Raw genomic sequence first — 26,246 nt, 5'->3', positions numbered from 1 at the left:
AGTTCTAAATTCCACGATTCTAAAAATCTAGGCGACTAATTTTTTTAATAAAATTCATGAATAAACGACGTATGTCTTTCATATGCCTCACCAAGTTTAGATTAAATGGGAAGCTTACGCTATAAAAAGTTAAATTTGCTTGTAATGAAAATCTAGCTCGTGTGTACATGGGACAATCATAAATGACATGATCCATAGCTTCGTCTTTACCACAGACACATTAAGGGGAATCGATTTTCTTGATTTTATATAAAAATGAATTTAATCTAGAATGACATGTAATAACTTGTTTTCTCTTTTCTTTTTTTTCTCTCTCTTTTTCATTTACAATTTTTTGTTGTTCTGGTCCTTAACAAGTTCGCTTCTAGGATCTTTATTATTATTGTTGTTATGTGTTTTCTTTTCTTTTTGAATAAATTGAATTGAAAATTGAATCTTTGCCGCTGCTTTAAAATCATTGAATGTTTTAAAAAAGTGTTTTGTCCACGGCTTGGCTGCGATTTTGACGGCTGAAAACCATCGAGATAAATTTATATCATGTAATTTTTTCCTATCAAAGTTAGTAAATTGGTCACTTATATTTTCACAAATCGTAAATAATAATAATGCTTCTTCATCTATAAAAACACTATGCATATTTGACCTGAAACAAATGCCAGAATGCCAGTTTTCTTGACTAGGCCAATAATTTGGTCTACCTTTTTTAAAATATCTGCTCAAAGATACCCCAATTGCACGTTGATCGAGAGAAAGACATCTGGCGACAGCTGTCACTGTATCTGTTTTTGCAGATCGAAAACCTTTTGACATGGCAATCATTGACATTCTTTGTACGGAGATTAGTGCATTTTGAATAAATTTTTCTTCGCGGCTACTACCCATACAGGCGCGGCGTATAATATAGTGCTTTCAATGACACCTTTATATAAATTTCTTAAAGCCAGTGGTTTTAAACCCCATGTGGTTTTTGCTGCTGACATAAGTCGCAAGGAATACTGTTTAGCTGCATTGAGAGTGACATATTCGCTCCACGACAGCTTTCGATCCAAAATAACACCGAGGTACCTGACTTTTTCTTTAATTTCTACACGGGTATTCATAAAAATTAGCGTTATATCTGGTACTTTATGTTTTTTTGTGAACAGCAGCGCTTCTGTTTTATTTTCATCAAAGTTAAGGTTATTATTGGCTCCCCTTTCACAAAACCTCATAGATACTCCATTTGTCATATGAATGAGTTTCTGGGGAGTATCTGCAGAAATTATAGCACAAATATCATCGGTATAGGCCTGTACTGCACAAATTCTCCCGAAATTGACACGCAGTAAGTCATCTATATTAATTAACCAAAGAAAAGGGGATAAAATCCCTCCCTGAGGACAGGATTTTCTAAAGACGTATTGAAAAATCAGAACTATTACCCTACATAACACACCTATCAAACAGTTCGTGGTAACGAACTGTAGTAAGGAGCGACCCGGCTCAATAGTAACCAAAACTCTAAAAAATGGAATTTTGATACCAATAGCTACATCAAAAGAATTGCATTTTAATGCTGGTTTTAAATATATAAGTTTCATCAAGTTTAGTCTTACTCATCAAAAGTTACGAGCCTGAGAAAATTTGTGTTATTTTAGAAAATAGGGGGAAACGCCCCCTAAAAGTCATAGAATCTTAACGAAAATCACACCATCAGATTCAGCGTATCAGAGAACCCTACTGTAGAATGTTGCAAGAGGGCTCATTCTAACGGAAATGAAAAGTTCTAGTGCCCTTTTTAAGTGACCAAAAAAATTGGAGGGCACCTAGGCCCCCTCCCACGTTAATTATTTTTCCAAAGTCAACGGATCAAAATTCTGAGATAGCCATTTTATTCAGCGTAGTCGAAAAACCTTATAACTATGTCTTTGGGGACGACTTACTCCCCCACAGTCCCCGTGGGAGGGGCAACAAGTTACAAACTTTGCCCTGTGCTTACATATAGTAATGGTTATTGGGAAGTATACAGGTGTTTTCAGGAGGATTTTTTTGGTTTGGGGGAGGGGTTGAGAAGAGGGGGATATGCTGGGGGAACTTTCCTTAGAGAATTTGTAATGGGAGAAGAAAATTTCCATGAAGGGAGAGCAGGATATAGGCTACTAGCATTATTTAAAAAAAAAACAATTAAAAAATAAAAGTGAAAAAGCTTTTTCAGCTGGAAGTAAGGAACAGCAATAAAACTTAAAACAAACAGAAATTATTACCCATATGAGGGGCTCACCTCCTTCTAATACCTCGCTCTTTACGCTAAAGTATTTTCAGTAATTTCAACTACTTATTCTACGGCTTTTGTGATTCAGGGGGTCATTCTTAATGAATTGGGATAAAATTTAAGCTTTAGTGTAAAGAGCGAGGTACTGACGATGGGGCGAATCCCCTCATATATGTAATAAAAACATGAGAATACAAAAGTTCTTTACGTAAGCTAATTTATAAGTTACGTAAATCTTTTACCAATAAAAAGATTCGTAAAAAATTAAAAGTTCTAGTTGCCTTTTTAATTAACCAAAAAATCGGGGGGCAACTAGGTTTCGTCCCCCGCTCTTTTTTTCTCAAAATCATTCGATCAAAATTATGAGAAAGCCATTAAGCCAAAAAAAAAAATATATGCAAATTTCGTTTTGATTATTCCTCTGCGGAGGGCCAAAATCAAAACATGTATTGATTCAAAAACGTTCAGAAATTAAAAAAAAAACAAGTTTTTTTAACTGAAAGTAAGGAGCGACATTAAAACTTAAAACGCACAGAAATTACTTCGTATATGAAAGAGGCTGCTTCCTCATCAACGCCCCGCTCTTTACGCTAAAGTTTTTTACTGTTTTAAAAAGAAGAATTGAGAGAAAGAGTCAAACTTTAGCGTAAAGAGCGGGGCGTTGATGAGGAAGCAGCCTCTTTCATATACGAAGTAATTTCTGTGCGTTTTAAGTTTTAATGTCGCTCCTTACTTTCAGTTAAAAAAACTTGTTTTTTTTAATTAATTATATAAAAAAGGCAAACGTCCACTACTTGGTTATTGCCATATTTCCCAAGATTAAAGTATTTATGCCAGAAAATCGCTTTAAGACAAAATGTGCTAAAGAAAAGAAGTTTGAAATATTTTTCAATATAAATCCGATTGATGGGTATTCTTTAAGCTTTGTTTCTTAAATTAAGTAGACCGAATTGAAAACCAATTTATACCAATGTGAAAAATTCCCATAAAGCTGCCAATTTTAATTTATAGTACTATAATCCTGTTGAAAATGTCCATTTTACTGCAGATGTCAAAGTTTGAAATCTTTCTATTTACTGCAAATTTTAGCTGTAAATATGTTCAATGTCGAATCAATCATTTAAGCAGTCAAAAAGGGCCATCTTCATCATTTTGCTATGAATTCAAAAGTGGCACACATACTTTTTCTCCCTCACCCAAGATTGTAACTACGAAGTTAGATTCTCGCTTCTCTAATAAATCTGATTTTCGGAAAACACTATCTTTGCGTAGTACACTTAATATTCAAATACAGCGCTTTAAGTCACTATGTTTCGATACCTTTTTTCCAAACAGGATGCAAGCAATTACATTATGTCCCATGATTAGTAGATGTATTGAAAAATCTCAATTAGCAATTAGTGCTCTATCATTTTTCAGGTTGGCTAATTGTAAAGTTTCTTCGACAACTTTACAATCAGTAAAACCTTTCAAAAATTGTTTTCGAGACAAAAGAAAAGCGAGAGACTTCTTCGTAATTGAACAAATGCCTGATCAATTTATACGTTATGTATAACTGAGTAAACCGTTTTCATTTTTTGGTTATACTGTATAGAAAAAGCCTTAAATATTCAAAATCTAAATTTTAACATGTTTTCTGTCTATTATGGATTTTTAATCATCAAACCATTTCATCACAATAATGAAGAGGAAGGGATTACAGGACTTCAAAAGAAAGTATCAATAATTTTATGTACTAATTGAGGGGTTGGACACTCTTAGCTGATATTAAATTACAGTGCATTTTAATTTCAGAATCACCAAACAAACAACTGCTCACTTTAGTAACCGTTGTACTTTTCCTAAGTTCCTTGTTATGAACGCTGAAAGCCTGAATTTTGACAAAGTGACCGAACTAGAAATTCTCTCCCAATTACACAAAATTGATAAAATTGCTGTAACAGAGGACCAGGCACAGAGCCCTGATCTTTGAAAAATCAATAATTGTTCTCAATTCAAATAACCTTGTCCTCATGACCACCCCCTAGGTAAAAAGGGAAGAGGAATATTATTATTTGTTGGTGCCTATCTCTTCCCTAAATTAATCCATGTTCCTAACCTTTCAGATAACGATGAAATCATTTGAGTAAGTGTGAGATCAAAAATCTTACCTTGCCCATTTAATTTGATTGTTTTTTTGCTGCTTTTATTATTCCCCAAATCAAAACGCTGCACAAAGATGGTGGTTTCTCCAGCAACTACATAGTATTGTTGACTTTGTCCTCTGGAAATTCCCAAACACCAGTATTTTCCTAGTAGGTGATGCCAATGACCTAAAGTTAAATTCCCTTTGTAGCTCCCTCAATTTAAAACAAATAATAAAAATACCAACAACTTATAATCCACACTCTCTCAATTTCCATATTATTTTGCCCTCAGATATTGAAGCAAAAAGTAAAAACATTAAAAAGGGCAGCATGTGTCCAGTAGACATCCCAATTGTACTAATTAAAGCCTTTGCAGACATTCTTTCGTAGCCTTAGCCAGTAATTTTTAATGAGATTATCTCTACTGGTAAGATCCTTGATTGTTGGAAATAAGGTTTTATTACTCCTGTAAAAATGAAGGGTAGCAAACAAGATTTCGCTGATGTCAGCCCCATTACTTTTACTCCAGTATTTCCCATGTTATGTGAAAGCTTTTTAGCTGATTGGTTGAAAGTAAAAATAATCCCAAATTTTGATACAAAGGTAATACGGAAATTTGCACTCTATCTCTATCTCACACTATCTGGTTCACCTTTTGGACAAAATATGTAATAAACTTGGAAAACCCAATACTTGGCTCAATATTATCGCAGTTGACTTACAAAAAGCTTTTGTTTTAATTAACAATAATACATTAGTAAAAAAAAAACTAACCAATGACTTCCTAATTGACCCCTATTTAATGAGAATAATTTCGTCCTTCCTTTCTAATAGAACGCAAATCGTCAAATACCTGAATGCAGACTCTGATCCCCTCCCAATTTATAATGGTGTACCCCACGGAACCCTCTTAGGCCCAATTTTATTTCTTACCATGATAAACAGTCTTGGTGTCAATTTCCCGGATAGATGTAAATTCGTTGATGATTTAACTGTCTTAAAAAACATGTTTCAAAAATTTAAAAGTAACCCAATGGGAATTTTGGATTCAGTATCAGATGAAGCTGTTTCTAGTGATATGAGAGTTAACCCTTTAACGTCAACAATTTTAACAACTAGTTTCCTAAGAAATCCCCCTTCTTTCTCCTATTTTTCTCTCTGTTCTCTCTTCAACATCCCGCTCTTTATGCTAAAGTTTGACTCTTTCTCTCCATTCTACTTTTAGAACATTATAAACTTTAGTGTAAAGAGCGAGGTGTTGAAGAGAGAACAGCCCCTTTCATATACGGAGTAATTTCTGTTTGATTTAAGTTGTAATGTCGCTCCTTACTTTCAGTTAAAAAACTTGATTTTTTTATTTAATAGTTAGTAGTTTCGACATTGTTTCCATGTATACAAATATAGATGTAACTATTTCAGAGGAATTATTAAAAAACAAAATAGAAGAAAATTACCACTTGATCGAGACTTCAGCGACAGGAATTGATTGTGAAGTTTTAATGACTCCTGTTAAAATTTGTAATAAGTTTTCTATGTATTTTCAATTTCGCGATTCTATTTATCAGCAAAAAAATGGGTTACCCATGGGGGCACCTTTATCCGGGCTACTAACAAATATTTACGTCGAGAATCTTGAGAATTGGGCATTGAATTCTTATTTTCTAAAACATGTCTATTGGGGTCGTTATATGGATGACGTAATTTCACTTTGGAATTATGGGGAAGCTGAACTTCGGGGCTTCTTAGATCATCTTAACACTTATGACCGAAATTTGCAGTTCACCCTTGAAGTTGAAATTGAAAATAAACTACCGTTTTTAGATGTATTAATTATTCGTAATACTGATGAACTGGATTTTACTGTATATCAAAAGCCAACACAAAACAATAAATATCTTCACTTTAATTCAAATCACCCCCCACAAGTTAAAAGAGCAGTTGTAACTTCCCTCATTGATCGTGCCCCAAATATTTGCTCCCATTCATATATAAATGCAGAAATAAATTTTATCAGAGATATTCTTTTTGGTAATGGATACCCCATTCCTTTTGTAAATAAAATAATTAGCCGTAGAATAAAAAGACATTCTTGTAAAATCGAAGAAGATACTTCACAATGTGAGGCTACTGATAACCCCTCAAATATTGTCTATCTTCCGTATATCCCAAAGATTACAACAAAATTAAAAAATATTTGCACAAAAAATAATCTGTATGTAGTTTTTACTAATAATTTTAAAATCATCAATTTCTTAAATTCGGGTAAAGATAAGACCCCAGTTACTCGCCAAAGAGGGGTCTATCAAATACCCTGTGATTGCGGAAAATACTATGTTGGCAGGACCCATCAGAATCTAGACAAAAGGTTACAACAGCATAAAAATGACATAGACAAGGCCTTAATTTCAAATGGTTCCAACAACTCCTTTGATTCTGCTCTAGGTTGGCATATATTTAATAATCCGTCCCACATGATACTTTTTGAAAACTCTTCACTCATTAGTAATGATTTGGGAATAAAACAGGTGGTTCGAGAATCAATTGAAATTAATCTCAAAATAAATAAAAATATTTCTTTGAACAGGGACTTGGGGGAATACTCACTAAATTCTTTATACTCAAATTTAATTAAAAATGATCTAACAAAATATTTTACTAAACCAATTTATAATAGTACTGAACCAACTACGAAAAGGCCTTTGAGACAGGCTGCTAAACAAGCAAGATTAGCTTTAAGATATTGCATCTAATCATTTTATTCTCTTTAGTTTGAATGAGTTTATATTTCTTCATTTCATTCTTTTCGCCAGTCCTGGTTGAACTTCGCTGAAGTAAGGATGCTAGGGCTATATTTAAAAAAAAAATGTTTTAATAAGTGTTTTTAACTAATCAGTTTTAATTCTCACAATTTGATGTAAGTTCTTTTATATATATATATAGTTTCTCTCTTATTCTTGTATTGTGCTGAAGACGGCCCTTGGACATAGGGCGGAAATATCTACATAAATAATTGTGTTGCGAGAGCAACACTTTGGTTTTGTCGTGTTTTTTTTTTTTTTTTGTTCCTAGCACCCCGATTTCAGCTTATTCCTAGAAAGTGGTAAGGGTCTAACCTCTGCGGTTTTTACGGAAAGTGTGGACCTTAGGCCGGATTGATGAATATGACTTTACATTTTGGAAAGCTTCGTAGAACTCTTGCCTGGGGCCAAAAAGGAAGGTTTTTGCTTGTCCTTGAGCCAGAGCCTATAGTGTGTGAAGTGAAGAGGAGTTGTATAGCCTATGTCAGAGAGGACTATCTGAAGTTTTGCAGCCAAGGTTTCGTTTCATCAAACTATGTTTCTGCTTTCGAGTGGAAAGCTCCGTTCTAGCAGACAAGCAGGCAGGCACCAGTTTCAAATTGAAGATGGACTAAAATCTATAAGTGTTAAATATATGCGACAGTTACCATGCCCCACAGCCAATATATCTTCTTTGAGTGATAAATAGAAAAATTTAGAGAAGCAAAAAAGCGGCATTTTCCCACGGGTCCGAAAGTGCTACCATCTATTGTTTCTACCCATTTTTGTTCGTGATTTCAGCTGAGTTTATCATTCGGTTTTTCGCACTTGGGATTGCGGTAGAGAAATAGTATCAGATGTGCCTCTTAAACTTTAAAAGCTCTCTCATTGCTAAAGAAATTAGAGTTTATCCTTTACTCCTTTCTAAGTGATGACGTTAGAAAGTTGGCCTACGGCAAAAAAGTCAACTTTTGAAGTAAGACAGATAGATTTTTTTTTGACGGCAGTCGATTGCTTTTGATGAGCTGATCAAAGTGTATGTCATCTATTTTTTTTTACAAAAATTCCTTCATGAGATATACCAGTTTGAAAGTTTAAAGGGGTTGACAATTTCAGTAGTAAGGTACACACTGAAACCAAAAATAGGCCGATACCAATTGTGAGACATATAGGGGAGTTGTAAGCAACAGTCGGCTGTTAGCTCATAATCATCCTCGGCAATGAGGGGTTCGCAACTGTTACTAGTTGGTGGTGACATCTGGGTTTGAATGAATGAATTTATTTAGTGATTCGACTTACAAAAAGTATTTCACTTTCTATTCTAAAGCTAAACACTATGGACAAAAAGAAAAAGAAAAAAAACATGAAAGCAATATAATTCATTTACCACACATGGATATAAAATACACGAAACATATTAATGAGTTCTAAATTCCACGATTCTAAAAATCTAGGCGACTACATTTTTTAATAAAATTCATGAATAAACGACGTATGTCTTTCATATGCCTCACCAAGTTTAGATTAAATGGGAAGCTTACGCCATAAAAAGTTAAATTTACTTGTAATGAAAATCTAGCTCGTGTGTACATGGGACAAACATGATCCATAGCTTCGTCTTTACCACAGACACATTAAGGGGAATCGATTTTCTTGATTTTATATAAAAATGAATTTAATCTAGAATGACATGTAATAACTTGTGTAGGCTTAAAAGATGGGGTTATCTTTGCCGCTGCTTTAAAATCATTGAATGTTTTAAAAAAGTGTTTTGTCCACGGCTTGGCTACGATTTTGAAGGCTGAAAACCATCGAGATAAATTTATATCATGTAATTTTTTCCTATCAAAGTTAGTAAATTGGTCACTTATATTTTCACAAATCGTAAATAATAATAATGCTTCTTCATCTATAAAAACACTATGCATATTTGACCTGAAACAAATGCCAGAATGCCAGTTTTCTTGACTAGGCCAATAATTTGGTCTACCTTTTTTAAAATATCTGCTCAAAGATACCCCAATTGCACGTTGATCGAGAGAAAGACATCTGGCGACAGCTGTCACTGTATCTGTTTTTGCAGATCGAAAACCTTTTGACATGGCAATCATTGACATTCTTTGTACGGAGATTAGCGCATTTTGAATAAATTTTTCTTCGCGGCTACTACCCATACAGGCGCGGCGTATAATATAGTGCTTTCAATGACACCTTTATATAAATTTCTTAAAGCCAGTGGTTTTAAACCCCATGTGGTTTTTGCGGCTGACATAAGTCGCAAAGAATACTGTTTAGCTGCATTAAGAGTGACATGTTCGCTCCACGACAGCTTTCGATCCAAAATAACACCGAGGTACCTGACTTTTTCTTCAATTTCTACACGGGTATTCATAAAAATTAGCGTTATATCTGGTACTTTATGTTTTTTTGTGAACAGCAGCGCTTCTGTTTTATTTTCATCAAAGTTAAGGTTATTATTGGCTCCCCTTTCACAAAACCTCATAGATACTCCATTTGTCATATGAATGAGTTTCTGGGGAGTATCTGCAGAAATTATAGCACAAATATCATCGGTATAGGCCTGTACTGCACAAATTCTCCCGAAATTGACACGCAGTAAGTCATCTATATTAATTAACCAAAGAAAAGGGGATAAAATCCCTCCCTGAGGACAGGATTTTCTAAAGACGTATTGAAAAATCAGAACTATTACCCTACATAACACACCTATCAAACAGTTCGTGGTAACGAACTGTAGTAAGGAGCGACCCGGCTCAATAGTAACCAAAACTCTAAAAAATGAATTTTGATACCAATAGCTACATCAAAAGAATCGCATTTTAATGCTGGTTTTAAATATATATAAGTTTCATCAAGTTTAGTCTTACTCATCAAAAGTTACGAGCCTGAGAAAATTTGCGTTATTTTAGAAAATAGGGTGAACGCCCCCTAAAAGTCATAGAATCTTAACGAAAATCACACCATCAGATTCAGCGTATCAGAGAACCCTACTGTAGAAGCATCGAGCTCCTATCTACAAAAATGTGGAATTTTGCATTTTTTGCCAGAAGGCAGATCACGGATGCGTGTTTATTTGTTTTTTTTTTTTTTTTTTTTTTTTCTCAAGGGTGATCGTATCGACCCAGTTGTCCTAGAATGTTGCAAGAGGGCTCATTCTAATGGAAATGAAAAGTTCTAGTGCCATTTTTAAGCGACCAAAAAAATTGGAGGGCACCTAGGCCCCTCCCACGCTAATTATTTTCCCAAAGTCAACGGATCAAAATTCTGAGATAGCCATTTTATTCAGCGTAGTCGAAAAACCTTTTAACTATGTCTTTGGGGACGACTTACTCCCCCACAGTCCCCGTGGGAGGGGCAACAAGTTACAAACTTTGACCTGTGCTTACATATAGTAATGGTTTTTGGGAAGTATACAGGCGTTTTCAGGAGGATTTTTTTGGTTTGGGGGAGGGGTTGAGAAGAGGGGGATATGCTGGGGGAACTTTTCTTAGAGAATTTGTAATGGGAGAAGAAAATTTCCATGAAGGGAGAGCAGGATACAGGCTACTAGCATTATTTAAAAAAAAAAACAATTAAAGATTAAAAGTGGAAAAGCTTTTTCAGCTGGAAGTAAGGAACAGCAATAAAACTTAAAACAAACAGAAATTATTACCCATATGAGGGGCTCACCTCCTTCTAATACCTCGCTCTTTACGCTAAAGTATTTTCAGTAATTTCAACTAGCACAAATATCATCGGTATAGGCCTGTACTGCACAAATTCTCCCAAAATTGACACGCAGTAAGTCATCTATATTAATTAACCAAAGAAAAGGGGATAAAATCCCTCCCTGAGGACAGGATTTTCTAAAGACGTATTGAAAAATCAGAACTATTACCGTACATAACAATATGCTGGTTTTAAATATATAAGTTTCATCAAGTTTAGTCTTACCCATCAAAAGTTACGAGCCTGAGAAAATTTGCCTTATTTAAGAAAATAAGGGGAAACACCCCCTAAAAGTTATATAATCTTAACGAAAATCCCACCATCAGATTCAGCGTATCAGAGAACCCTATTGTAGAAGTTTCAAGCTCCTATCTACAAAAATGTGGAATTTTTTATTTTTTGCCAGAAGACAAATCACGGGTGCGTGTTTATTTGTTTGTTTTTTTTTGTTTTTGTTTTTGTTTTTTTTCCCAGGGGTCATCGTATCGACCAATTGGTCCTAGAATGTTGCAAGAGGGCTCATTCTAACGGAAATGAAAAGTTCTAGTGACCTTTTTAAGTTACCAAAAAAATTGGAGGGCATCTAGGCCCCCTCCGACGCTCATTTTTTTCCCAATGTCAACGGATCAAAATTTTGAGATAGCCATTTTATTCAGCATAGTCGAAAACCATAATAACTATGTATTTGGGGATGATTTACTCCCCCACAATCCCTGGGGGAGGGGCTGCAAGTTACAAACTTTGACCAGTGTTTACATATAGTAATGGTTATTGGGAAGTGTACAGACGTTTTCAGGGGGATTTTATTTTGTTTGCGGGGTGGGGCTGAGGGGAGGGGGATATGTTGGAGGATCTTTCTTTGGAGGAATCTGTCATGGGGGAAGAAAAATTCAAGGAAAAGGGCGCATGATTTTCTAGCATTACTATAAGAAAACAATGAAAAATAAACATGAAAACGTTTTTTCAAATGAAAGGAAGGAGTAGCATTGAAACTTAAAACGAACAGAGATTATAACGCATATGAGGGGTTCTAAAAATACTTTAGCATAAAGAGCGAGGTGTTTAGGAGATAAATACCTTGCTCTTTATGCTAAAGTATTTTTAGTAATTTCAACTATTTATTCTATGGCCTTTCTGATATAGGGGTCATTCTTAAAGAATTGGGACAAAACTTAAGATTTAGTGTAAAGAGCGAGGTATTAACGAGGATACAAACCCCCTTGTATACATAATAAAAATATAAGATTATGAAAGTTTGTTACGTAAGTTGCTAATATATAAGTTACGTATAATTTTTACTAATAAAAACGAACGTTAAAAATTAAAAGTTCTAGTTGCCTTTTTAAGCAACCGAAAAATTGGAGGGCAACTAGGCCTCCTTCTCCACCCCTTATTTCTCAAAATCGTCTGATCAAAACTAAGAGAAAGCCATTTAGCCAAAAAAAGAATTAATATACAAATTTCATTTTAATAATTTATGTGCGGAGAGCCAAAACCAAACATGCATTCATTCAAAAACGTTCAGAAATCAAATAAAAAAAAACTAATTTTTTTAGCTGAAAGTAAGGAGCGACATTAAAACTTAAAACGAACAGAAATTACTCCGTATATAAAATGGTTTGTCCCCTCCGCAATCCCTCGCTCTTTACGCTAAAGTTTGATTCTTTGTCACAATTCTACTTTTTAAAACAATTAAAAACTTGACTAATTGCCACAATTCTGCTTTTTAAAACAATTAAAAGCTTTAGCGTAATGAGCGAGGCATTGCGGAGGGGACAAACCATTTTATATACGGAGTAATTTCTGTTTGTTTTAAGTTTTAATGTCGCTCCTTACTTTCAGCTAAAAAAATTAGTTTTTTTTGCCACAATTCTGCTTTTTAAAACAATTAAAAGCTTTAGCGTAATGAGCGAGGCATTGCGGAGGGGACAAACCATTTTATATACGGAGTAATTTCTGTTTGTTTTAAGTTTTAATGTCGCTCCTTACTTTCAGCTAAAAACATTAGTTTTTTTTATTTAATACTGGCTAACATCCAAGGCTCTTCTGTTATACCGTCGAAATTATGGTCAAAATGCAAGGAGAGGACTTGGGTCTAGAAGAGTCAGTTGCCCTCCTACTCAAAAATCATTTTTAATTAAATTTGTGTATAGAGCATTTTTATTCAGCATAGTCGAAAAACCAAGCAATTATGTCTTTGGGGTCGACCTGCCCCCCCTCCCATAGTCCCTGTGGCAGGGGCTGGTTGTTACAAACTTTGACCAGTGTTTACATATTGTAATAGTTATTGAGAAGTGTACAGGCACTTTCAGGGGGATTTTTTTGGTCGGGGGGAGGGGCTTATGCTTGGGGAAATTTCCATGGAGGATTTTCATGGTGGAAGAAAATTTCCATGAAGGGGGTGCAGGATTTTTTAGTATTTAAAAAAAAAAACATTGAAAAGATAAATATGAAAAAGTAATTTACGCTAAAGTAATTTTATTAATTTCAACTATTTATTCTACGGCCTTTGGGATTCAAGGGTCATTCTTAAGGAATTGGGACAAAATTTAAGCTTTAGTGTAAAGACCGAAGTATTGAAAAGGGGGTGAGCCCCCTCATATACGTAATAAAACATACGAATATAATAGTTCGTTATGTAATTTAATTCGTAAGCTACGTATTTTTTACTAATAAAAACGTATGTATAAAATAAAAAGATCTGGTTTCCTTTTTAAATAGCCAAAAAAATGGAAGGTAACTAGGCCTACTCCTGCGCTCCTTTTTTTCTCCAAATCGTCCGATCAAAACTATGAGAAAGCCATTTAGCCCAAAAAATTAATTAATATTCAATTTTGTTTTAATCCTTCACGTGTGGAGAGCCAAAATCAAAACATGCATTAATTCAAAACGTTCAGAAAATTAAATTAAAACACAATTTTTTTAAACTGAAAGTAAGGAGCGACATTAAAACTGAAAACGAACTGAAATTACTCCGTATATGAAAGGGGCTGTTCCCTCTTCAACACCCCGCTCTTTTCACTAAAGTTTTTTACTGTTTTAAAAAGTAGGGTTGAGAGAAAGTGTCAAACTTTAGCGTAAAGAGCGTGGCGTTGAGGAGGGAACAGCCTCTTTCATATACGGAGTAACTTCTGTTCGTTTTAAGTTTTAATTTCGCTCCTTACTTTCAGTTAAAAAAACTTTTTTTATTTACTTGCTACGAAAAAGTCGAACGCCTTTCCCTGTGTAATCTTTGTTAACTTTTTTCTTAGAGAAGAGCTGCTTATCATGTATTTCTTTAATGAGCTAATATCTTGTATCTCTTTCAAGTATTTTCTAAATATCTAATTTGTTTACCTTGCGACAGCGGAGTGGTTAGTGCCACGCCCGGGAAAGTCTGGGATTCAGGTTCGATCCTCCATGGCGCAAGGAAGTCGTATTAAGTTTATTATTTGATAATTTTTTTCCAAAATAATGAAAACGACAGTATCCGGAAAAAAATGTATGCAATTTTTTTGGGCGTATAGACTGCCCTAAGCTACCTTTCTCTCACGTATAAACTACTTAAATACTGTATCCATGTCCAAGGATCAATTGCACGTGTTGCAAGGACTTTACGAACTGAAAATGTATGATCAAAGATATGCATTTGATTCAGTGGACAGAAGAGTTTTATTTACAGCCACTATCTTTGTATGGTATTAATTAAAAAACACAGGTATTTTCAACTGAAAGTAAGGAGCAACATTAAAACTTAAAATATATAAATTATTCTGTATATGAAAGGGGCTGTCTCCTCCTCAACGCCTCGCTGTTTACGCTAAAGTTTTTTGCTGTTTTGAAAAGTAGAGTCGTAAGAAAGAGTCAAACTTCAGCGTAAAGAGCAAGGCGTTGAGGGGGAGGGGGATTCTAGCATTCAATTTTATGCTACTGCAGTTGCATTTTCTACTATTTTTACAAAACGAGCAAAGTAACGAAAGATTTTTTTTCTTTAATCAATGTGATTATTAAGCATCGTTGTCTTATGACATCTCTTGTAATACTTTTTAGTCAAAATGATGTTTATAACCCATTCAATTGAAAACACCACCTTCATTCGATTGGTTTTGTCCGTTTTTCTATATTTTGTTTGGTTCACAAGCAGTGGCGTAATTTTGTAAAAATTCTGGGGGGTGGCAAGTTAGAGCCAATTTACCCAAATGAAGTGAAAATGACGTGAAAAATGAGCCATTTAGCTCCTTAAAGGCAAAGATATACTAAGAAAATTGACCTGTTTCTTTGGATACTTGAATTATGCAGGCTTATCCTAGTTTTCAAAAGATTTTTGAAGAAACAAAATTTAAGTGTTGGGGGGGGTCAAACTGGGGTTGGGGAAACTGGGGTCTGGATGCAACAGTTACCCCCAGCCCCATAGCAAATTACACCCATGTTCTCAAGATATTGGTTCACGCTAAACTTTAACTTTTTGTAAAAAATTTTAATGAAACACTGCTCAAACAAAAGGACCATTGAACTTGAATAAGAAGTATTTTTTAAGAACTTTAAGACGATGTATAAAGAGCGAGAGAGGAGGAAGGGCCAGCCCCCTTCATATACGGAACAATTACTGTTCCTTTTAAGTTTTAATGTTGCTACTAAAAAAAACTATTATTCTCTATTTATTCGAAATAGAGTTATACCATGATTTGAAAATAAGTTCTCAAAACATCAGGAGCAAAGATTGGCTTACAGTACATTTTTAAAGAAAAGACTTGTTCAAGTTTGGTTTTTGCGGTTATTGGCCAAGCCACCAATTGCCGAAAAGGCAGATGGGGCAAGGGGCATTTTTTGTTATCGAAGGCGCAATAATGTATTTTTCAATATCTAGTGGGGAGGACAACTTTTATTTTGTTTTACTCTTTTCTTGAAAAGACCAAAAAAGGTTAATTTCAAAATCTAAAAAGATCCCACTCAAGGATTGCCACCCCTTCATAACAGCCTTACTTGATCTTCAACTTTTCTTTTGCACACATTAGTAAATTTTGACAGTATTTTCTGGAAGCCCCTGTCTTTTATATATACGTTTATGATCCCTGTTTTTCAAATACTTACTTTATTTTAAGCTTCGAAGATTTATCTTACCACCTTTCCCCAGAAATGAATCATTTGGGAGTATCTTAAGCATTAGCCGTGAAGACTCCGATTCTTCTTCTAACAGCAAGTGTTTGAGTAGCAAAATTTAACCTATGAACTTTAAAAATGCTAGAGCTGTAAGAGGTTAATGCTTAGGTATCAGTTCACAACTTCTGAATTTCTAGCGTTCATGGTAAAACTGAAGAGAAAAATAAAGCTTACTCTCATATACTTCCGTGTTAAAAAGTATGCCATAGTTTGATTGGTTTGTTTTTGTGACGTGTTTCTTACGCCAATCAAACCTTCCCTTAAATATATTTCAAGAAGGGAATCCAAACAACCCCTTATTTTTCACCTGTTGCTTTATTCACCCTTGTTGCTCTGTCAACCTTTGAGCTGTTAAAAAGAACGGAAAACCTATACTTTTTTCCGAATGTTTCTGCTGTGTGAAATTCTAAGCCAATAATGAGAAAGAACATTTCTTGGAACCTTTTTTTACAACTAAATTTTATATTTCTCTACGTTAAAAATTTTGAAGTAAACGAATGTTTTTTTTTATATTTATAAGGTGAAAATTGACAAATATAAATATTCTTTTCCCCAAACCTTTTCTCAAAAATATTATCTTAGAGACATTGATATTACGGCCAAAAACGATCCAAACTTGAGAATCTTCGCAAACTAAGGCATATTTTAATGCCTTAATTTCCACAATTTAAATTCCGTAATGTGAAATTCCACATTTTTGTAGATAGGAGCTTGAAACTTCTATAATAGTGTTCTCTAACACGCTGAATCTGATGTTGTGATTTTTGTTAAGATTGTATGAGCTTTAGGGGGTGTTTCCCCCTATTTTCTAAAATGTGGCAAATTTTCTCTTGCTCGTTACTTTAGAAGGGTAAGACGAATCTTGATGAAATTTATATATATGCATATATATATATATATATATATATATATATATATATATATATATATATATATATATATATATATATATATATATATATATATATATATATATATATATATATATATATATATATATATAATCTACATTAAAATGCGATTCTTTTGATGTAGCCTTTGGTACCAAATTCCATTTTTTAGAGTTTCGATTACTATTGAGCCGGGTCGCTCCTTGCAACAGTTCGTTACCACGAACTGTTTGATAGCCTACACGCTACACAAATATTTAAACAACACAGACTTTAATCATTTAATAAACACTGTTATTTTGAAAATTTAAAGATAATTTCTGTCTACAGGCCTCCAGGGCTTTTTGAATAAAATTGCATACAAAGCCATGTCTTCATTGCGGCTTTTTCAGGGGAAATCGGCCAAATAAAAATACATTTGGGATCATCAGAAAAAGGCTTTCAGAAAAAAAATCATATCAAATGTGCCTAATGTACCTTTTTGAATTTTAAATTGTACCAATGGAGACCAGGGCTGGCTAAAAAAAAAGAAAAAAAGGGGCGATTTTGCCTGAAAAAGCCATAATAAGGACTAGGCCTAATTCTTCAACCTATTTTAATGCTGCAAGTTCCAGACCGCTATTACTGATAGGGCAAAATTTATCCTCAACTCCTTATGCTCATTACACCTAAAGAAAATGTCTCAGTTTAATCCTTCCCCAAAATACCAAATATGGCAAGTTTACAGTCTATCTAGAAAATTGAAACCTTAAGTCCCTTCGTTGTCAAACACCTTTGGTCCTCAGTTTTATCGATTATGAGCAAGCTTTCGATTCTGTTGATAGAAGAGCGTTAACAAAGGTCTTATCGTTATATGGTTTACCAGAAAAATACATTAAAGTGATTTGCGCTAAGTGCGAGAACAATGCTGCTGCGGTTAAGGTTGGAAATGAGGCTAGCAACTGGTTTTGTATTAAATCAGAAGTTAAACAGGGCTGTGTTCTATCCCCCTATATATGGATCATTTTGATGGACTTCGTCTTAAGGAGCACATGAAAGGCAATTGGAGACCATGGAATCAAATGGGAAGGAAGAACGCTCCTGGACTTAGATTATGCTGATGATTTAAGCATATTAGATGAGAGTGTGAGCAAAATGAATGAATTTTTAGAGGTTTTACGAGTTCAGGGTGCTAAAATAGGCTTAAAAATTAATGTTAAGAAGACTAAGTCACTAAGGCTAGGAATAAGTGAAGATGAACAGGTGACATTAGGTAACGAAAAGATTGATCAGGTTGGGAGCTTCTGTTACCTTGGTAGTATTATTAGTAAAGATGGTGGGAGCAGTAAAGATGTTAAAAGTAGAATAGCTAAGGCTCAGGGTGTTTTTTCACAGTTAAAAAAGTTTGGAAGAATAGAAAGATAAGTCTACAAAGCAAGATTAGAATATTGGAAGCTACAGTGATGACAGTGGTCAAATATGGCTCTGAAGCTTGGGCTCTCCGAAATGCAGATGAAAATTTACTAGATGTTTTCCAGAGAAATTGCCTAGAGATTGTTCTGGGTACCCGGCTGACTGACCGTATTTCAAACAGTAGGTTGTACGAAAAGTGTGGTTCAATCCCGCTTTCTGGGGCTATAATGAAAGAAAGGTTGAGATGGCTAGGCCACGTTCTACGGATGAAGGATGACAGATTACCGAAGATTGTCCTTTTTGGCCAACCGTCTGGGGCTACACGGAAAACAGATCGTCCTTGTCTGGCTGGGAGGATGTCATAAATAAAGATTTAAAGGAAATAGGAACTTCTTGGGAGGGTGTAAAGAGGGAGGCTTTAAATAGATTAGGTTGGAGGAGGAGCGTGCGTAGCTTTGTTGGCCTCAGGTGACTTGGTGCTGCAGTGAGTTATTATTAGCAGTAGTAGTAGTAGTAATATAACGGACTCTTGTATGTTTTGTGTCAAAATAAATTTATTTAGGGAACTATCAGTTTGCAAAAGATAATATAATGTGTGTTACACATTAAACACTTTTTGTTGCAACCCTTGATGCTGATTAAATAAAAAAAAACTAATTTTTTTAGCTGAAAGTAAGGAGCGACATTAAAACTTAAAATGAACAGAAATTACTCCGTATATAGAATGGGTTGTCCCCTCCGCAATCCCTCGCTCTTTACGCTAAAGCTTTTAATTGTTTTAAAAAGTAGAACTGTGGCAAAGAGTCAAACTTTAGCGTAAAGAGCGAGGGATTGCGGAGGGGACAACCCATTCTATATATGGAGTAATTTCTGTTCGTTTTAAGTTTTAATGTCGCTCCTTACTTTCAGCTAAAAAAATTAGTTTTTTTTTATTTAATCGCTTAAATAACTTTCAATAATCTTAATCAACGATAAATTGTAACCTTTTTCAACCAATTTTTACAAAATTCCGGGGTGCCACGCGTTATCAAAAGCACCTATAATATCAGAAAATAAACTTAATGTGTAACGCTTTGATTTTTGATCATTTTCAACTATCGTTACCAGTTTATCTATAGCGCCTATTGTTGATATGCTTTTAACAAATCCAAACTGTTCGTTTGATACCCATTCACTCTCAAGGCTTGTCTCAAAAACTCTATTCAGTATTATTTTCTCAAAAAATTTTCCAAGGTGTGACAAAAGGCTAATAGGCCTATACGATGAAGATGTACCATCGTTTGATTTTTCCTCTTTTCAAAAGAACGATTACATTTGACTCCTTCCACACTCTTGGAAAATGCTTCAATGACAAACATGCATTATAGATTTTTAACAGCGTTGGAGATAATATTTCAAAAATTTTCTGTATGACTAAACTTACAATTCCATCCGGGCCAGGAGCTTTCAGTGGTTTTAAAGACTTTATTATGTCCTCTAGTGAATCTAGCGCAACAGGTTCAGGGACTCCTTCACAGGAGTTTAATTTTTCTTTCACTTTATTTCTTATATTTTTATGATAGAAACTCTCGCTTTATAAATCATCACTCGGAAACCACTTCTTTAACAGTTCTTCGCCAGCTTCAGCATACGAAGAGGTCTGGGACCCGTCACTTTTTTGTATATGAATAGGTAGTACAGGGGGAGGTTTTGAGCTACAGACTTTATGAATTGTATTACAAGACTCTACACTTGCCTGTTCAGCACAAAATCGTTCCCAATCATCAAATTTAGCTTTTCTGATTGCATTTCCATAATGTTTTTTTTTTTGGCATCAAACATTTTCGTTTCTAATTCGGGACTTCTAATATTTTTTGTAAGCTCTATCGGCTCTACAAAATTTCTACGGAGTTGGGTTATCTCATAATTCCACCATCGTTTATAATTAGATAATTTACAATAGCTCTTTCTGGGGGTTGAACTTTCAGTTCATTTTTGTATTAAATTTGTCAGGTTGGAAACTATAACATCTATATCTTCCCGTGAACAAACGGGTAAACTGTAAATACCGGCATTGTTTATCGGCATTGTTAACTTCCGACCACAAGGGGCTGCGCGCATTGACGTCAGCACCAATTACTAAAGATGAACGGTTCTTCAACTTGTCAATTGATGAAACGCTGTCACAGGGGGAGGCTCCTGACGGAGGACAATAGGCAGAACACACAGTTATTTTTTTGCTTCTAAAATATGTCGTCGCAATAACACATTCATTTGAAGATAAATGGGCACAACTATCAGATTTTAGATTTTTCTTAATTAATATAGCAGCACTAAAAAACTTTTCTAAATCTATTTTATAGTAGCACATATAATTAACTGGCACAGAAATAATTTTGGACTGCTTATTCACATATGGTTCTTGGATGAGTACCACATCGGGGTCCAATTCATCCATGATATTATATAATTCTAAAAGTGCTGCATATGAATGTTGTAGATTTTTCTGCAAGAACTTCAAACGGACGGTTGTCGAAGGAATGTTAGTCAAAAGAATAATCTATGCGGTTTTGCAAAATCTCTTTTAATTTTTGAGCAGTGGGACATTTTTGTTTATATCATAGGATGCATGGCCATCCGTTTTCAAACCTTTCACGTGACAAGAATGACAGTATGGACGCGTTGCATCGCATGTTCCGTACTCGTGGTTCCCCTTACAATAAGAACAGACAGTAGTTCCTTTACATTCGGCACTTTTATGTCCATATAAGCAGCACCTACCACATCTCTGCAAATATATATAATCAGTACAATCATTTATCATAAAACCGGTTTGACACCTCTTTGATTTTTTATTTGATTCCTTATCTTCGGGGAAACTTCTAGCACAACGTCGGACGAGTCTTCACTTTTTCGAAGCAATGTAATTACTTTGAAAAATTCTTCTCGACTTTCCAGTTCGGCTATAATTGCGTTGCTATTTAAAAAACAGGTTCTTACTTGTTCAATATCTTTTGAACAAGAAATATTTCTAACTACCATCCTTGGTCTTTTCTTTATTGGTTGCTTGGGGTTATATCTGGTCATTTCCGATTTCTCCTCAAATACTTGAACTGCTTTTTTTGCATCCTCTTGCGAGGATAATTCAAGGATTATTTTCCCATTCCTTCCAGGCATAGTGTTCAAAACAGAAAAGCTTTTTCCACTATCCTGGATCATTTTCCCCAGGTCGGAAACTATTTTTCTTACCTCACTTTTCGCAATTTCTTTTCCACGATGGTTTTGACTGGTATTACATGTCAGGGGCTCAAGAATAACCGAATGCTTCTCTGGACTTTTAACAGTGCTCGCATATGAAGCGATATGCGATCTTGGTGAAATGGGTGATGAGAAAGGAAGGGGATTTGACTTGAGAAGTAGGTTTTCTTTTCTAGCCTTGAAATTTCAGAAAGTCTGTCATTATCTCTTCGCAGTAATGTTGCATTCTCTTCTATTAGGAAAGTGGAAAGTTCACCGATCCTATCACAGATAATGGAAGCATTTCTTTTACCGCCACTGACTCTATGCTCTTTGATTGCCTCTTTCAGATAGGCAAGCAATTTAGACACATTTTTTTCTTGAGTGAAAGTGATTTCATCTGGGTCAGCCATACTTCCAACGGTTGTCTCAATTTCTAAAGATCGTCATTCACATTTAAGTTATCGAGATCAGTTTAAACCTGGTCAAATTTTACATATTTTAACTGTTTTCTTCAAATTTAATTTGGTCTTAACGACAACGTAAGCTATAGCACTTGTGGTATATCCAATTAAAACGGGTTTATCCTCAGGGTTTGGATGTTCACACTTTCACGCCGAGAATGAGACTCTTCAGAGGGGGACTTGAGATTGAGTATCCATTTTTTTTCCCAATCTTGTCTGTTATCTCTTATCTTTTAAGAAATAATCACAACTCTTTAACAAAATCAGTGGGCAGGTACCCAATACAAGATTTACTCTCTCTTTCCTGCTATTTTTTCCCAAAACAGTAAAAACTGCACGTGTAACGGTTTGAAAATGACCTGGTACCAAAATCTAGAATCAATGACTAACAAAATTTAGTTTTATTTTGTCGGGACCAATGGACTCATTTTGCTTGAAATATAGAAGTAGAAATATAGCAAATAGGAAACATCCTTGAAATCCTTCTTAAATCCTTCTTATATAAAAATATCCTTCTTAAAGTAGCTACAGGTATATTTTCTAGGTTTATGTAGTAGGAGCCTCTCCTGCCAGATGTCCAACTGCACATTACGTGGCTTGGGGCCATTCTGCTATTGTCAACCCATGGGGAACAATCATTGCCGAAACCGATGAAAAAGAGGGAATTGCTCAAGCTGATATTGGTAAGAATAACGTATTTGTTAGGAAAAGGGACTTTCTTGGGTCATTTTCTTATGTTTCCAGCTGTAAAGATATTTATTTTATCCCTTTTAGGTTTGCTAGATTAAACATTCAAGGTAGTAATTTTAAGTTTTAAATCAGTTTTTTATTCCTCTAAGACTTAACACGCCGTATAAAGGATATACACCACACACTGAAATGTCAAATTTTAGTTTTCTCTGTATAACAAAGAAATAAATAATTTTGTTGTTATTACAGATTTCAAGCGCTTGCTTGAGCTTCAAAAATATAGAGATAACTGCTCTATTGGACCATTCCACGAGGTCAAGGACATCAGCTTCTACCAAGTGTCCATTTTACTAAAGCCTCTTAATAAAAAGTTTTGCCTGTCTTCGTCCCAGACAACGCAACAAGATTTCTTTAAGATTAAGGTTAAAGCCAGACGTGAATGATAACTAAGCTGCCAGCAAAAACAGAAGGAGGTTTCAACGAGTTGTACTCTAGAGATGTAATTATATAGTTTAAAACGGTGAACCCAATCCCAAAACTCGATTCACTTTGGAATTTATGCTCCGAAGTCCAACATTGGATATTTTTTCTCCTGGGTCTACATGAACGATAGGGTTTTAGTGCGGATCTAGCATTAAAGTGAAGGCCCTTCGATACCTGTGTCCGGATTCAGAAACCCTACATCTAAAGATATTTGTAGCGGACCTGTATGGAAATCAAAAAACAAGAAAAATACTCTACATATTCTTCATCAATGTCTGTAACAAACTGTAAGTAAGGAGTGAGTCGGACCAACAGTAATCGAAACTCTAAAAAACAAAATCTTGATAACAATTGATACGTCAAAAAAATTGGGTTTTTATGCTTCTACGAGCCTGAGAAAACTTGCCTGATTTTCAAAAAAGGGGGAAAAAGCCGAAAAGTCAAGCGTCTTAATGAAAACCGCACCATCAGATTCAGTATGTCAAGAGGTTTATACTATCCATGTTTCTATAATCGAAAAATACTAGCCTCCACAAATTAAAACTTAGCTTTGGTCACTCCGTCCTCATTTAAGGACAAGAAAACTCCAAGAAAGCCAGAGAACTCTATATAATCTGTATCTCGTTCCATTTTTGCATATAGATTGCTCTGATCATAGTCAGCTTCCAGAAACACCAACTAATCCGGAGAATAACGAACACCAAAGAACAAAAACTCATCTGGTTTGTCCATTTGGAGGTCATTTGGAAATGGAAATTGTAATCTTCACAAACAAAGATTCGTCGGGAGTATTTCTGTTTCTGTGGACAGCAGAGTTAGAATATGGGGCTATGAATGTAGGGCATGAATATGGATAGAATGTTGGGCATGCCCCACATAGAATGTGGGGCATATGAATGGGGCTAGAATATGGAGCTCTATACAGAAAAACAGATATCTGGGAAAAAATTAAGAGTGCAACGCTTTCAACTGAGTATAAAATGGCCGAAAGATTTAAGTAGATATTTCGCCAGATAGGATCTGGTCCTCATTTCAGAAATTTGAAGATTTCTGAGGCTGTTGATCAAAATCCGAAACTAATACGTCAGCATAGAAGTCCAAAATAAAAAAAACACTAAGTGTGTATTTTTTATTTTTACCAAAGTTGTCGTATACTCCGTAGTCTGGCAGTTAGAATTAAAGTTCCAAATCCACGAAACACAATACAGATGTCTCAAAATCTAATGTTGTTTTGTTATCAGTTGTTTTTCTTTTTCGGCAACAATTCATTTTCTTAAAATCTGCTCAAAAAATAGGTTTCCATTTATTCCAAATAAAATTTTTTATTTAGAATAGATTATATAAAAAATATATTTTAACTAAAATATATTATAACTAGTAATCCTAAGCTTTTTTCGCTATGTAGGAAAGTTTGGATTCTGCGCCCAACATATTAAGGGCGAGTCCATTAAAGACAGTTAGTCATAAAGAACATATAGCATTTTGAGTATGCATAAATTATAAGCATAAAGGTATTTCCCCGAGTAGAGTGGAAGGATGTCGTAAGGAAAGATTTAAGGAAGGTGGGAACTTCTTGGGAGGTTGTAAAGGGAGAGGCTTTGAATAGATTAGGATGGAAGAGCAGAGTATGTAGCTTTTTTGATCTCATGTAGCTTTGTGCTGCGGTTTTGTTAGTAGTAGAAGCAGTAGTAGTAGTGAAAACTGAACACGTTGCTCAAAAATTGACGCTTCAGAAGTTTTATTTAGCTGTCAATTTTCCCACCTTCGGTAATGCAGAGGGTTAATCTCTGCTCGGTAGTAGCGGGGCCCGGATTCATTATCTGCCGCAGGGCCATCGGTGAAGGAGACCAGTCAGTTAAATATTTTTCAAGGGAATAAATATGGGTGCCCTATGTGCCAATTTACTTTAGATTAGTATTATGATTTTGTGTTTTTGCGACAAGCATTGATGCTTACCGCAATTCGTAATAATAAATAAATAAAATGACTAAGGAGAAACTATTTGTATTTATTATCAATTTTTGTAATTTTGAACCAAATGGTATTAAAATGGTGACGAAAGTATTGTTGTTTTAAAGATACATGTTTTTGCTGAAAGCTGGATTAGTATTTAGATTTTATTCTTTCATGTTGTCATAAAACATTCAGAACGTACTCTATTTTCAAGGTATTTAAGAAGATATTTTGTCTGAACGAATTTAAAATTATGTTTTAAACAATCCTACACATAAAATAAGCCCATCAAATGGAAATGAGCCAAGCCTTCCGTAGTGACAAACAGTTTTTCTTGTGCTCTCTTCAATAGTTTCACCTCTACATGAGTAGTTAAGCTTTGTGTTAATTGGTCTGAACCCTATTGAGTAGGGAGGGGGGCTGCTAATCTATTGCCTCTATCTTTTTATTAATCTAAGTTTTTTCTAGATTTAAACTTCCTCGAAGACGTGAGAAATCAAATTCCCATCTCCAAGCAAAAAAGGCTGGATATGTATGAGACAGTTGAAAAGTTCAAAAAGTCATCTTAAACATATTTTAAATCACTGATATATTCGAAGTACCCTTTTAATCCAGTAGGGAATCATTTTGAATTAATTTTGTGCAATTTGTTTGGTGTTAAAATATATGTTATCTAAACAGATGAAAAACTTTGTAAATGTGTGATACCAGAAGCAGGCTGCCGAACGTACACTTTTGCTATCTGTTTTTTTTTTACTTTTTGAAACCCAAATAATTTGAAATATAGTTTAATTCCCGATAACTTTTTTTTTTTTTTATCAATTATCGTTTCCAAGGTGTCGAATTTCGTCCTGGTGAAAATATGAATTGAAATCAAATTTCTATTGAAATTTCCGAAAATTTGTCACTAACTTGAGAACCAAACAGTTTTTTTAAGGAGTATATAGACCATTGATTGTAAGAGTCTCCAATTTGTGTTAAGTAAAAAACTTCGGCCGAAAGTAGTGAGCTACCCTGTTCCTAAGTGTGTAAGACGTGTCGGAAGAAATGTTTAACTTCTGGCTGAACTTCTCTGTAAACAAGTGAAATTTTCTGTATTTTTAGTGATTTGTTTTATGTTTATTGCCCAAACCGGG

The 26,246-nt window shown here is 34.7% G+C and overlaps 1 protein-coding gene across 1 annotated transcript in view; it reads left to right on the top strand.

Moving 5' to 3' along the window:
- LOC136026688 (omega-amidase NIT2-like) overlaps positions 1–25,799 on the top strand; it is an 84,540-nt gene extending 58,741 nt beyond the window's left edge. The window contains exons 6-7 of the mRNA XM_065703433.1: positions 22,529–22,667; positions 25,579–25,799. Of these exons, the coding sequence (XP_065559505.1) occupies positions 22,529–22,667; positions 25,579–25,679 (240 nt within the window). The 3' untranslated portion in view covers positions 25,680–25,799. The remainder of the gene's footprint in view (positions 1–22,528; positions 22,668–25,578) is intronic.
- The last annotated feature ends 447 nt before the right edge of the window (positions 25,800–26,246 follow it).

Source organism: Artemia franciscana, chromosome 4 (assembly GCF_032884065.1).
Source record: "Artemia franciscana chromosome 4, ASM3288406v1, whole genome shotgun sequence".
Lineage (NCBI taxonomy): Eukaryota > Metazoa > Arthropoda > Branchiopoda > Anostraca > Artemiidae > Artemia > Artemia franciscana.
This window is presented reverse-complemented; position numbering and strand designations above follow the sequence as displayed.